The sequence below is a fragment of the Megachile rotundata genome, chromosome 15 (assembly GCF_050947335.1).
Source record: "Megachile rotundata isolate GNS110a chromosome 15, iyMegRotu1, whole genome shotgun sequence".
Classification (NCBI taxonomy): domain Eukaryota; kingdom Metazoa; phylum Arthropoda; class Insecta; order Hymenoptera; family Megachilidae; genus Megachile; species Megachile rotundata.
Window position 1 is genome coordinate 7,229,118 of NC_134997.1, and position 13,831 is coordinate 7,242,948.

Here is a 13,831-nt window from a genome sequence, read left to right on the forward strand (position 1 = left end):
CCACCGTGTGCGCTCGGAGAAACACAACGCCAACAAAAAAGTACAGTTCACACGTGGTTGCATCGAACTCACGGAATTGAACGTAGAATTAATGTCTCTCCGAATGTTGATGTTACGTAAAGGGCCAAAACAAACGAGTACGATGGTGATTTTAACCTAGAGTGAGCGCCAACCGTCTTACAAATCGAAGTTTGAATATTGCTTGAATCGGACATTTTGATTTCACGTGGCGGGAAATTCAATTTAATTAAATTAATGACGGAGGTGATTTCTGTAATTTTCAAATTTTTTTAGACATTTCAATTTGTGCATTTCGAACTTATTTGCAAGTTTAGACATTTTTGAGTTATTGAGTTATCAAATTTTAAATCGATAAATTCGTAAATTCTCAAGTTTTTAAAGCTGCGAATTTCTTACATTTACAAATTGCGTAAATAGCTGATTTTCTTAAATTTTCAACTGTCCAAATTTTTAAGCTTGCAAATCGTTTTCAAAGTTTCCGGATTTATTTACGAACTCTCAAATCTTCAAATCACAAAATCCTCAAATTTTCAAGTTTCAAAACTTTTCCAAGTTCTAACATTTCCCAGATTTTCAAGATCTAAAATTTTTAACCCTTGAATCTCTATATTCACGAATTCTCAAATCCCCAAAGTTTTAAGTTTAAAACGAGTACAGTGGAGAAGAAAGACGAGAACTTTTTAAAACTCGAAGCGGATCGATCGACAACCCGGGGCAACCTGCGCCAAATATTTTTCTCTTTCGGGGACAGGCGGTTTATTTGCATTGATCCATCGAACGTCGAAACGCCTCCGAAACGAAGAAGAAGAAGAAGAAGACTGGCATATCCGGTCGACACGGATTTGCCAGCCCAGAGAGACACCGATGACAACTGTTTGTTGTCTCTGTCGCCACGCTCGAAAAGTCGAAACAACCCGGGTAAAACGTTTCCTTCTGGGTGATCCTCGATGTAGAGGCTGTCGAGTAAATTTGGCAGGGACGGGTTGGAATTATTGGTTCTTGCTTAAATAAATTATATTGTAATTAAGGAATGACAACACTGAATGTACAAAATAAAATTATTTAGAGGTTAGAGAATAAAGACAAAGCTGGTTTTGAAGTATGAGTTTGTCATCGGACGGTTTTAGACTTCTGAAAAATTAGACATTTGTATATTTAGTAATATTTTCTAAATCTCTTTTATATTATAACGATTAATAACGTCAAATTTTTGCAAATGGTTTTGGATGAAGTTAGGTCAAGTTTCAGTTGCGTCAACAATCCAGATTAGTACATCACTAATTTAAAATTGAAATTGTAACTCTAATGATATTTCAATATAGTATAATTAATATGTACATCAAGTTTGTGTGAAACTCTCCATGTATTTGTGGAACAAGTATATAACACATATGTACGCTCAACACTGAGTGCCATCTCTTATTAGATAACGTGATAATCATATTTCATACATAATATCTTCATAATCATATTTCTAATATTATATCTTGGTAATCATACTTGATACATGATATCTAGATATCTAGATTATACTTCTTGCACAATACCTCGATAATCATATTCTTATATACTATCCAGATAATCATACTTCTCATAAAATACCTTGACAACCATACTCGCAAATAACATCTCCTTAAGTCGCCATTTTAAATCAAACGTAAAGATCACGCTATCAATCATTTTCCGCCATTTCTGTAATAAATACGCTTTCGAGTTACTAGGGTTATTTTACAAAACCGTATCAATCGGTATCGATTCCTTAAGGAACTACATCACTTCGATTCTTGAAAATATCACGGTACAACTTTTACAAACGTCTCATTAATTCCGTAACAGTCCACGTATTTCTCAACCGAGCGACAGAAAGATGTCGAACTAGTGCCTTCCACGACGACCACTGACGCCGCTATTTAAAGTCCAACCACTGACAGGTCAAATTTCTGCGGCTTTTTTGGAAGCGTTCTTTGCGTCAGTATTTGCTCGAACCCTTTGCGAATTCTCGTTCAAAGCGAACAAGTCGAAACGACGAATAGATTGCGTTGTCTGCGTGACAAAAATAGAGAAAACCAAGTGTTCTTTTGGAACCGATAGACCTTGCAGACGCGTCTGGGGATATTGGTTGTCCGGAAAGTTTGTGTCACTATGGAAACCACGATTTTATTACCTTCTGACCGGATAATAAACGTTTGGCTTACCTGACTGGATATTCATAGGTTTGTCGCTCAGGTACGTAGGGTCAACTTGTATAATTTGAAGAACTCTCCTAATATAAGATCCTAGCTTCCGATACAGATCTTTTGTGAGTTTCAAGGATACTCTTTTATTTCGCAACTAACCGTACGCGTGTTTTATCCGTGCATTGGCTTTGAAATCGATTAAACATCTCGAGCAATCGCATAGCAGTGAAATACTGAATCCAGGGAAATCGGGATGTAGTTAAAACGCAGACCTGCAGAAACGTAGATCTACGAAGACGTGGATCTATGTGAAGGTAGATCTGTGGAAATGTGGATCTGCGGAAATGTTGATCTATGAAAATGTAAACCTATAAAAATAGTCCTATGAAAACGTAGACCTATGGAGATGTAGACTTGTGGCACACAGATCTATGAAAGCGTACACCTATGGAGACCTATGTACACGTGAACCTATGAAAATGTAGATATATGCAAACGCAAATCGCAGATGGAAAACGCAGATCTATGGAAATGTGGAAATATGAAAGCAGATTTATGAAACCATAAACCTATACTAATTTAGATCTATGATACGCAGACTTGCGTAATATGAGTCAATCCTAAAATTTACCGTTCCCATTTTTTTGCAAATTAAACGAATAAAATCCGTTTCTTCAACACAGTTTCCATACACCCATAATGCTTCAGTTATATCAATATTATGTGCTTAATACATTTTGGCTGTAAACGCATTAAAAAATAAAACGATGCTATTTTGAATAATTGCAGTAACAGCATGTGTGACATACACAAGCCACTATAGCACGTGCTAATAGCATAACGCACGCGAGAGAAATAAAATTGCGGACGACAATAGAACATAGCCGCTCGACTCCAACGCAGTTGTCAATTATTAGCCATAAAGCATGATTTATGATCGTTTCGTTTACGAGTATCTTTTCTTTCTCATAATTCACGAATGAACCACGTTACTCGGAAAAGACAACGTTGTTCTACGCCTATTTTAGTTAACCGTCGATGGAACTCGGTAATGTAATTAATGGAGCGATTGATCATTAGCCGGTTACCGTCAGAGCCAATTATGCATCGGATAGAACTTTTATTTAATAAAATTCGACAATTTAGGAGGTACCGCTAATGAATGCAATTTACCTCGTTCGGAGAAATCGAACTCGGATAGGCGAACCCGAGTACACCTTGCTGAAAAACCGATAATTAACTGCTCGATACGGCGTGCAAGTGAAATTTCATGCAAACGTGTACACGAGGGTTGACGCCGATAGGGGCAATAAATACATTTACGAGTGAAAGATGGTAATTTCAATTACGATATTTAGCGAAATTAATGAGACTTTAGACACCTCATGCTGGACCGGCATGAATAGATTTCGTGGATCATATTGATCTAAATCAATTTAATTACAAGGAACTAATTAATCATTGCAAAATGAAGCTTAAGTGATTTTTAAATCGTTGTGTGCATGCGTGAATTCTGGAACTCAAATGAGTTTAGTGGTTTATTCAATTTTATTCGATTTTATTTATTTTATTCGGTTTTACTTATTTTATTCAATTGCATTCAATTTTATTTGACTTTATTCAGTTTTATTCAGATTTATACAATTTTATTTAACTCTATGCAGTATTATTGAACTTTATTCAAATTTATTCAGCTCCATTCAATTTTACTCAAATTTATTCAGTCTTATTCAATTTTATTCAATTTTATTCAATTTTACTCAATTTTTTCAATTTTACTCAATTTTATCCAATTTTATTCAAATTTATTCTGCTCCATTCAATTTTACTCAAATTTATTCAGTTTTATTCAATTTTATTCAATTTTACTCAATTTTACTCAATTTTACTCAATGTTACTCAATTTTACTCAATTTTACTCAATTTTACTAAATTTTACTAAATTTTACTTAATTTTATTCAATTTTATTCAAATTTATTCAGCTGTATTCAGTTTTATTCGATTTTGTTCGATTTCATACAGTTTTAAACAATTTTATTCACTTTTATACAATTTTATACAATTTTTTGATTTACTAACAAATTTTACTTAACGTTTGTAAGTATTTTATTAGAAAAATGACAATTTCATGCGAGCACAATCATCACAGATCAAAATCAAAATTTATAAAATACGAATTACAATAATAATAATGCAAATTATAAAAAGAATAATGATTTTATACTGAAACTATTTTGTAACAACAATATATTATAAAATACCGCAATTTAGTAATAAAATATTCTAATTATATACTAACACATAAAAATAATGTTTAATAAGAACTAATAAGATACTTAAAACTGCAATTAGCACCACTTTTAAAATAGAAATCATAGACACATTTTAAACAGAAATTAATAATACATTTGATTTTGAAATTAAGAACACATTAGGACCTGAAATTTTTAGTACATCTGAAACTGAAATTTATGATATATTAAAAATTAAAATTAATAATACATTTAGAACTGAAATTAGCAACTACAATAAGCATTTAATACAGAAATTAATAATACGCTTGAAACTGAGAATAACACAATTATACCTCAAATTACCAACATATTTAACGCAGTAATTAATTCATTTAACATAGAAACTTATAAACTTGAAGCTAAAGTTAAAAATACTTCCATATGTTAAATTAAAAGTAACGTAAAAATAAAATTTCTTCATATTATCTTACGTCACTGAAGTCACAGAAGATTAACCTTCTAAATACGAGTACTTCTTTTTAATAATTATTAATTTATTGACTAATTTTAACATAATTTTATTACCGTATTGCTATTCTATTTTAAAAGATTGTTTTGTATTTATTTTGTAGTGGTATAACCACAGCTGCCACCTGATATTATCAAAAATTTGTTTATATTCTGCCTCTGCCTCTAATATTAACATGTGGTTTATGAACCGCATCCGCAGTTAAAAAGTGTTCCAAAACGCGACATTCGCCATTAGTAACATTAAAAGTCACATTTCGTGTTACGCGACCACATCGCTAATATTAAAAACGAAAGCGAATAATTTCACTTACAAAGTGAAATTTGTTGCAGGTTGTTCGGGACGAAGTGCGACAAGTGTAGTGAGTGTTTCAGTAAGGACGATTACGTGATGAGAGCAAAAAGCAAAATTTATCACATAAAGTGCTTCCGATGTTCGGCTTGCATGAGGCAACTGGTACCTGGCGACGAATTTGCCTTGAGACAAGATGGCCTCTTCTGTAGACACGACCACGATGTTCTCGAGGGTGGAAAACTCTGTTCCGGACCTGGTGGTGTTCCGGGAAGTGAAAACAACAACAACGCATCCCTTATGAATAATAATCATCATCTGCACCCGAACGACGGCTCGATATCAGGTACAGAAATTCTCTTTGTGTTACGCGATTAGAACTTTTACGTTTTCAATTTGAAATTTGGTAATACAATTTGATATTCGGTAGTTTAAGTTTGATCAAGTATGGAATAAAGATAGTGTGATGTGTTTGAACCTTTCATTCTCTAAATTGTATGTGTGTAACATTCTTTTGACAAATTAGTCATGTTAGGAGGAGTGAAAAATTATTCAAGTTTAATGTAGTCGAAGATTATTTGAGTTTTAAGCAGACAATGATAGATCAAGTTTAAAGTAGTGAAAAGTAAGTCAAGTTCGAAGTAATCAAAAGTAAATCAAATTCAAAGTAGTCGAATATTAGTCAAGTTGAAAGTAGTCTAATAATAATCAAGTTAGGAGTAGTCGGAAATTAATCAAGTTTAAAGCAGTCAATAACTAATCAAGTTCAAAGCAGTCAAAAGTAAGTCAAGTTCGAAGTAGTAAAAAAATAAATCAAGTTCAAAGCAGTCGAATATTTGTCAAGTTGAAAGTAGTCTAGTAATAATCAAGTTAGGAGTAGTCGGAAATTAATCAAGTTTAAAGCAGTCAATAACTAATCAAGTTCAAAGCAGTCAAAAGTAAGTCAAGTTCGAAGTAGTAAAAAAATAAATCAAGTTCAAAGTAGTCGAATAGTAGTCAAGTTGAAAGTAGTCTAATATTAATCAAGATAGGAGTAGTCAGAAATTAATCAAGTTTAAAGCAGTCAATAACTAATCAAGTTCGAAGTAGTCAAAAATAAATCAAGTTCAAAGTAGTCCAATATTAATCAAGTTGAAGATAGACTAATATTAATCAAGTTATTCGTAGTGAATAACAATTCGGTTCAATAAATAATGACTCCAATCACTCCTGTTGACCCTAAACTCTCTGACACATGTAATAAAACACAATAGTAAATAATTTAACGTCACCCTAACTTTGTTTATTCTTTCACCATGAAAATTCACCGCACCTTCGTAAAATTAAAATCAGACATAGGAGTCCAAAATAAAATATTTTTCCGATATCCAAGATATCGATCTAATTTCCTTTACACCGTAACACAACATAATTAAATTACGATGGTATCCCTGTTAGACATTTAATCCATGCAATATGTGTGCACGGACATATTAGTAAGGCTAGGAGCACTGATCCCGTGTAATCCCGTAGTAGGGAAGTGGTCAAGCCTTTCGGGACTTAACGGCTTCAATTATCAACACCTAATTATGACTCGTGATCCTAACAAAACACCATGATGTCGCAACGGCCCTTTGAGCTTTTCCCCCGCAACCCTTTCGCAAATTTGCTCTTTGTGCCCCTGTCAACGTAATCCGCAACGTTCCGCCGACGCAATAATTCCCTGCACCAACTGATATTTTATTACCAATTTTGAAATTAACACGCTAGTTCAAACAGAAACAAAAAACGGTGAAATGCTACCGTTTCCGATTCTTGGGGGCAACAATGGCCCTCCGCGGTTCGATGATTTATTTCTACACAAGGACCGTATTACTAATTCATTATTTACATGTGCCAACGATAAATTACATTTGGACGTTCGCTCTAACGACGTGGCACCACGCTGGTTAATCGGTGATAATTGAAAATTGTATAGTGACGCGAGAGCAACGGGTCCTCTCCTAATTCTCCCGTAAACAATTACGTATTTTCCATGGTGTTTGTCACTTGGCCGGCCTTTTTCTCCTTTTGGATGGAAATCGCTGTGCCTAAACGTCTTTTCCGATGCACGAAAGCACGGGCCACCGAACGGACGCGACCAGTGGTTTGACAACTCTTTAGAGAGGAGCCGAGGTGTCAAATGTAACATCTCTCTGCCAACTACCGTGGTACATAACTACGCACGATCTCTTTCACATTTTCTTTCTCATTCTCCTTTTTTTATTTATGAAGGTTTATTCAATTCCCGACGTTCGGCCTTTCCTTTCTGGCCGGTTTAATGGGACCCTCTTACGAGCTCGAACCCTGTCGAAATGAGAATTCTCTTGCGGCGACAAATTTGTACATCTGTTAATTTTTGCTGGTTTTACTTCTTTCAGAGGTTGTTTCGATTTTAGGGGTTAATTATTCTACTTTGTTTCGTGGTTTCGGTACGAGATTGAAAGATACAGAGTTTCTAGGTTTTTATGTTGCGACTTTTTTGAATTTATTGTTTAGGAGTTAATTATTCTATTTTGGTTTATATTTTGGGGGAGGATTAGAAGATTTTGTGAATAGGACTTTTCGGAATTTTTCGTGTTACAGGATGGAGACAATTTTGGAGCTCTTATTGTATTTTGTAAATTTTCTATTTTTGAGTTTTTTAAATTTATTATAAAAATTTGTAATTTCCTTATTACCAAAGAACAGAATTCTCTAAAACTCAAATACTCAAATCACCAAATCACTAAATCACCAAATCACCAAATCACCAAATCACCAAATCACCAAATCCCTAAAACCTTAAATTTTTAAGTTCCCTTCATCAGACAAACTAATAAACAATAAACCTGTACCTAATTAATAATTTCCCACCATATATTTCTTCTTCCAATTTCCCCTAGAATCTCCCCAAAATACGATGCGTCACTTTACCAATAAAATATCGTCAAAATTCTATTCCTAAATTACCAATCAAGCTACTTAAAAGACTCACAAACATCCATAAATTATTCTTTCCAAACCAAGTCTTTCGCTTCTGGGCACATTTGGAGAGCAAACTCTTACATCAAACAGGTAGTCTCGGAGAACGCCGCTATTACCAACAAATGGCGTAATATTCTCATTAATAATAATTGCCGTCACCTTCGATCTAACAGATAATTACTAAAATTTATTCCAAGAAAATCGATGCATGTTTATATTTTCTCAAAGCGCAACAAATTGTAATCAAACAAGACATTAATTGTCAGTTATGCGGTTAACTGATCTAAGCTTATTATGCAATTTGCTGTTTATACCGGGTGTACCGATTAATACTCAATTTTTAAGAAAATTTAAATTTGAGAAATATTTATTCAAAGTTATATGGTTGTCTTACGATCTGCTCTTTAAACTGTGTCCTCCTAAAATTGTTCACATTTTGAAACCAGTCTAACATTTAAATTTGAGAAAAATTTATTCAAAGTTACATTGCTAGCTACTTTACTATGTGGTCTTCAAAATGTGTCCTCCTAAAATTGTTCACATTTTGAAACCAGTCATTTTTAGTTTGAAACTAGACTTACTTAAATATATTTGAGGACCTGAGAATTTTCAGGTATTGTCACAGCAAGTTACATGAGAGACTAAATATACCTGAAGAGATCTAATACTACTATTCATTTATTACTTTAATTATTGAAACCACATAAAAATACTAAAATATTTTCACAAGAAATTACAAGCTATCAATTTTACCAATTTTAAGGTTAACTCCTCCGTCGGTAAGGTAGGGACTCTCCGAAAATTCCACTCTAAAATTTTCCTCCGAAAAGTCAAATCTGAAATTCTAATATCTCAATGACATTTTTAAAGAACAGATAACCATTGTTTATTTTGGATCTGCTTTTTCTCGCGGTGGCCTTTGTAGCCGCTTATTTGGTTAGGACGCAAAAATAGACGCAGGATTTCGTTTGCTCGTTCGCCTTTTCGTCTTACCGTCCGCAAACATTCGATTTCGTGCGGCTACCAAATCCTTCCGAAGGACACCGCCAAGGAAACTGGATCCTTATCGCGGCACGAGTTACTTATTACTCGTTAATTGGGAGTTAATGAAATTCGACGCTCGTCCCTCGTCCAGCCGTTTACATATGGGTTTCGCTGTTTGGCCGGCTGAAAAAGTGTCCGAAAGGTTCCTGAATTCTCTCTCTCTTTTTTTTCGAGTCCATCGTTTTCTCGTCGCTGATCGATGCGACAAGGGAGAACCTAAAAATTTCGATGCTATTTTTTCTTGTTGGCTTTGCTGTTCGATAGAGCGAAGATTCGTCCGACATAAATATCAGGCAATTTTTAGTTCGTTAGATGATAATGGATGCGATAAAACGTGTAGTACACTGTAGAACCTACCGTATACAGCCATTAAATACCCTAATATCGAAGCGTCGCTTGTTTCGATTGTAAAGGTCGTTCTAGTAATAATTAGAGAGCAGAGTCGAGTGCACAAGGATTATGTGAACTTTATAGGGATCTTTTATTCGATCACTTTCGAGGGAATGGAAATATAAATATTTCCAAGGAAATATGTATAGTTTAGAAATTGAATTTTAGTATTAAATATTTTATATTAATAAATATTTTTAAAAATATGATGTGTGTTAAGTGTCTCATAAGTTATGAGATTAAATGTTTGATGAATTAAGGGACTGTTTTTATTAAATATTTTATAAGCTGCATTAGAGGAATAAGGATTTTGCAAGTTGAACTATGATATTTTTTAACTTTAACTGCAGTGTATTTTACAAATTAAATTACAATGTGTTAAATATTTTATAAGGTATATTACAAGGTTAAGTTAGATTAGGTTAAATATTTTACAGGTTGAATACATATTTTACAAATTAATTTTTATTTGACAAGTTAAACTAGAATACATATGAAATATTTTACAAATCGAATTCCAATATATTTTAAATATTTTACAAATTAAATTACAATACATATCAAGTATTTTACAAATTAAATTCTAATATACATATTAAATATTTCACAAATTAAATTCCAATATATATCAAGTACTTTACAAATTAAATTCTAATATACATTAAATATTTTGCAAATCAAATTCCAAAACATATCAAGAATTTTACAAATTAAATTCTAATATACATTAAATATTTTGCAAATAAAATCCCAGTACATATCAAATATTTTACAAATTAAATTCTAATATACATTAAATATTTTGCAAATAAAATTCTAATACATATCGAGTATTTTACAAATTGAATTCTAATATACATTTAATATTTTACAAATTAAATACCAGTACATATAAAAAATTTACAAATGAAATTCCAATATAAAATAACAAATTAAGTTCCAATATTAAGCGCAATACAAACACATGAAATAAGTTAACTATTACGAAAGTGATCTAAAACTGCGTTGTAAAATAATTTCAAAAGAGCCTGTACCTTGTCGGCCTGAATACCGATCACGTAAATCGGTCAAAGTTTGCTCATCGAAAATATTGTCTCTGTTCTCTCGAATACGCACATGTTCGTCTTCGCGTTCTCCATCCGCCATATTGAATCACTATCCGGATCTCCCATTAGCTGGCAAAGAACGTTTCACAGGACCGGTTAGGAAGACAGTCGCACTCTGGCATTCTACTCTGCATTCTCCTGATTTAGTCCCTTGGTAGCTTCACTTTTTCCCTCTTAATTACTTGTTCTGTCTAATTAAAGGATCATGATTGCTTTCGTAATAACTTCTTTACTGAGAATACCATACTGAATTAGTTTCAATATTAACCACTTCATGGTACTATTATCATTTGTAAAATTTATGCAAAATTTTAATTTGGTACAGAGGTACTTTGCATGAAAAGTAATAATTAAAGCGAAAGTTAAATAAAGCAAAAATTATCATTTGTAATATTTATAAAAAAATTCTGGTTCGACACAAAAATTCTAAGACTCACACCTTGATAAGTTTCAAATGTCATTTAAATATGAGAAAATTCATGTAAAATTTTCAGAAATTAATCAAGTTTAAAACAGTCAGTAACTAATCAAGTTCAAAGTAGTCGAAAGTAAGTCAAGTTCGAAGCAGTCAAAAATAAATCAAATTCAAAGCAGTCGAATATTAGTCAAGTTGAAAGTGGTCTAATATTAATCAAGATAGGAGTAGTCAGTAATTAATCAAGTTTAAAGCAGTCAATAACTAATCAAGTTCAAAGTAGTCGAAAGTAAGTCAAGTTCGAAGCAGTCAAAAGTAAATCAAGTTCAAAGTAGTCGAAAGTAAGTCAAGTTCGAAGTAGTAAAAGATAAATCAAGTTCAAAGCAGTCAAATATTAGTACATTATTAAATATGAGAAAATTGGTCTAAAATTTTGATATCAAAGAAAATTCATATCTCTTGCATTATCACAAATAAAATTATAAAATTGACGTGGTTCTATTATTAGATCAGATTTTTGACTCACTCCAAAATTCTTTTCCTTTCTGACATACATCATTATTATTTTTGACTCCCATCAGTTTTGATATATTTCTAAATTTGTTGCAGATTCCGGATCCGAAAGTGGATCGCATAAAGCAGGCGTGGGTGGCACTCGAGGATCGGGCGGCCATAAAAGCGGTGGCGGCTCTGACGGAAAACCGACCAGGGTTCGCACTGTTTTGAACGAGAAGCAGCTTCACACTTTGAGAACTTGTTACGCCGCCAATCCACGACCGGATGCGTTGATGAAGGAACAATTGGTCGAAATGACTGGCCTCAGCCCCAGAGTAATTAGGGTATGGTTCCAAAATAAACGATGCAAGGATAAGAAAAAAACGATCGCTATGAAGCAGCAGATGCAGGAAAAGGTGAGTGCAAAAAAAAAAGTGAAACACTTAATCGATCGATTAAAAGATCTAAAATTTCGTTTCATCGAAGCCATGTTTCAGTTTTTATTTTTGTGAATTTTTCTTGCAGTAATTTTATTAAAAACTGTGCGTATTTTGCAATAATAAAATTATGAAAAATTTCACACGGTAATTTTCACTGAATACGTCAATTTTTAAATTTATCTGTTTTTTATTAAGCCTGTATGAATTATATTTTACGTTTTTATGGTAATTTTATTGAAAGCAGTTTGAGTGCCATCATAAAATGAGAGATCATTCAGTAAAGATGATAGACAACTTTTATGATATTTAACAGGTTTTTATTAAGCCTTTCACATATTTATTTCGTTAAGAAAACGAACCATAAAATTTCGAATAAAATTGACGGAGAAAATGTCGATTGTATGAATGTTAGTCTAAAATGAAGATGATTTAGCAATAGTTTAACGAATCCAGGTATTTTTTGTTTCAGGATGGCCGTAAATTAGGCTTCGGTGGAATGCACGGAATTCCTATGGTGGCCAGTAGTCCAGTGCGACACGAGAGCTCCATAGGAATGACGCCACTCGAAGTGCAAGCTTATCAGCCACCCTGGAAAGCTCTTTCTGACTTTGCTCTTCATACTGATCTGGATAGGCTAGATCCCAACACGCCTTCTTTTCATCATTTAGTGTCACAGGTAATTCAATATGTTTTTTGTCATTTTTGTTCTACTGGTGAAAACTTGAGTTTGAACTTGAGTTATAAATAGACGACTTCAATTCGCAATAGCAAGCTTGAGTTTCAACTTGAGTTCCAAGTAGACAACTTGAGTTGCAAATAGAAAACTTGAGTTTCAACTTGAATTCCAAATAGGTTAATTGAGTTACAAATAGAAAACTTGAGTTTCAACTTGAGTTCCAAATAGGTTAGTTGAGTTACAAATAAAAAACTTGACTTCTAACTTGAGTTCTAAATAGACAACTTGAGTTGCAAATAGCAAACTTGAGTTTCAACTTGAGTTCCAAATAGACAACTTGAGTTTTCAATAGCAAGCTTGAGTTTCAACTTGAGTTCCAAATAGACAACTTGAGTTCTCGATAGCAAACTTGAGTTCCAAATAGACAACTTGAGTTGCAAATAGAAAACTTGAGTTTCAACTTGAATTCCAAATAGATTACTTGAGTTACAAATAGGAAGCTTGAGTCCGAACTTCAGTTCTAAATAGACAACTTGAGTTGCAAATAGAAAATTTGAGTTTCAACTTGAATTACAAATAGCCTACTTCAGTTGCAAATAAAAAACTTGAGTTCTCACTTGAGTTATAAATAGACAACTTGAGTTTTCAATAGCAAACTTGAGTTTCAACTTGAGTTCCAAATAGATCACTTGAGTTACAAATAAAAAACTTGACTTCTAACTTGAGTTCTAAATAGACAACTTGAGTTTTCAATAGCAAGCTTGAGTTCCAACTCGAGTTCCAAATGGACAACTTGAATTCAAACTTGAGTTCTAAATAGAAGACTATATTTCCAATTTGAGTTCCAAATAGAAAACTTGAGTTTCACCGTGAGTTGCAAATAAAAAACTTGAGTTCCAACCTGACTTGCACATTGAAAACTTGAGTTCCAATTTGATTTCCAAATAGAAAACTTGAGTTTCAACTTGATTCCCAAATAGAAAACTTGCGTCCCATCTATAGTTCCAAATAAAGAAGCTTGAGTTCT

At 33.0% G+C, this 13,831-nt stretch overlaps 1 protein-coding gene across 1 annotated transcript in view; it reads left to right on the forward strand.

Annotated features, from left to right (window-relative positions):
- tup (LIM1_Isl and LIM2_Isl domain-containing protein tup) overlaps positions 1–13,831 on the forward strand; it is a 75,186-nt gene that overhangs the window by 54,024 nt on the left and 7,331 nt on the right. The window contains exons 3-5 of the mRNA XM_076540002.1: positions 5,295–5,599; positions 11,803–12,104; positions 12,598–12,804. Of these exons, the coding sequence (XP_076396117.1) occupies positions 5,295–5,599; positions 11,803–12,104; positions 12,598–12,804 (814 nt within the window). The remainder of the gene's footprint in view (positions 1–5,294; positions 5,600–11,802; positions 12,105–12,597; positions 12,805–13,831) is intronic.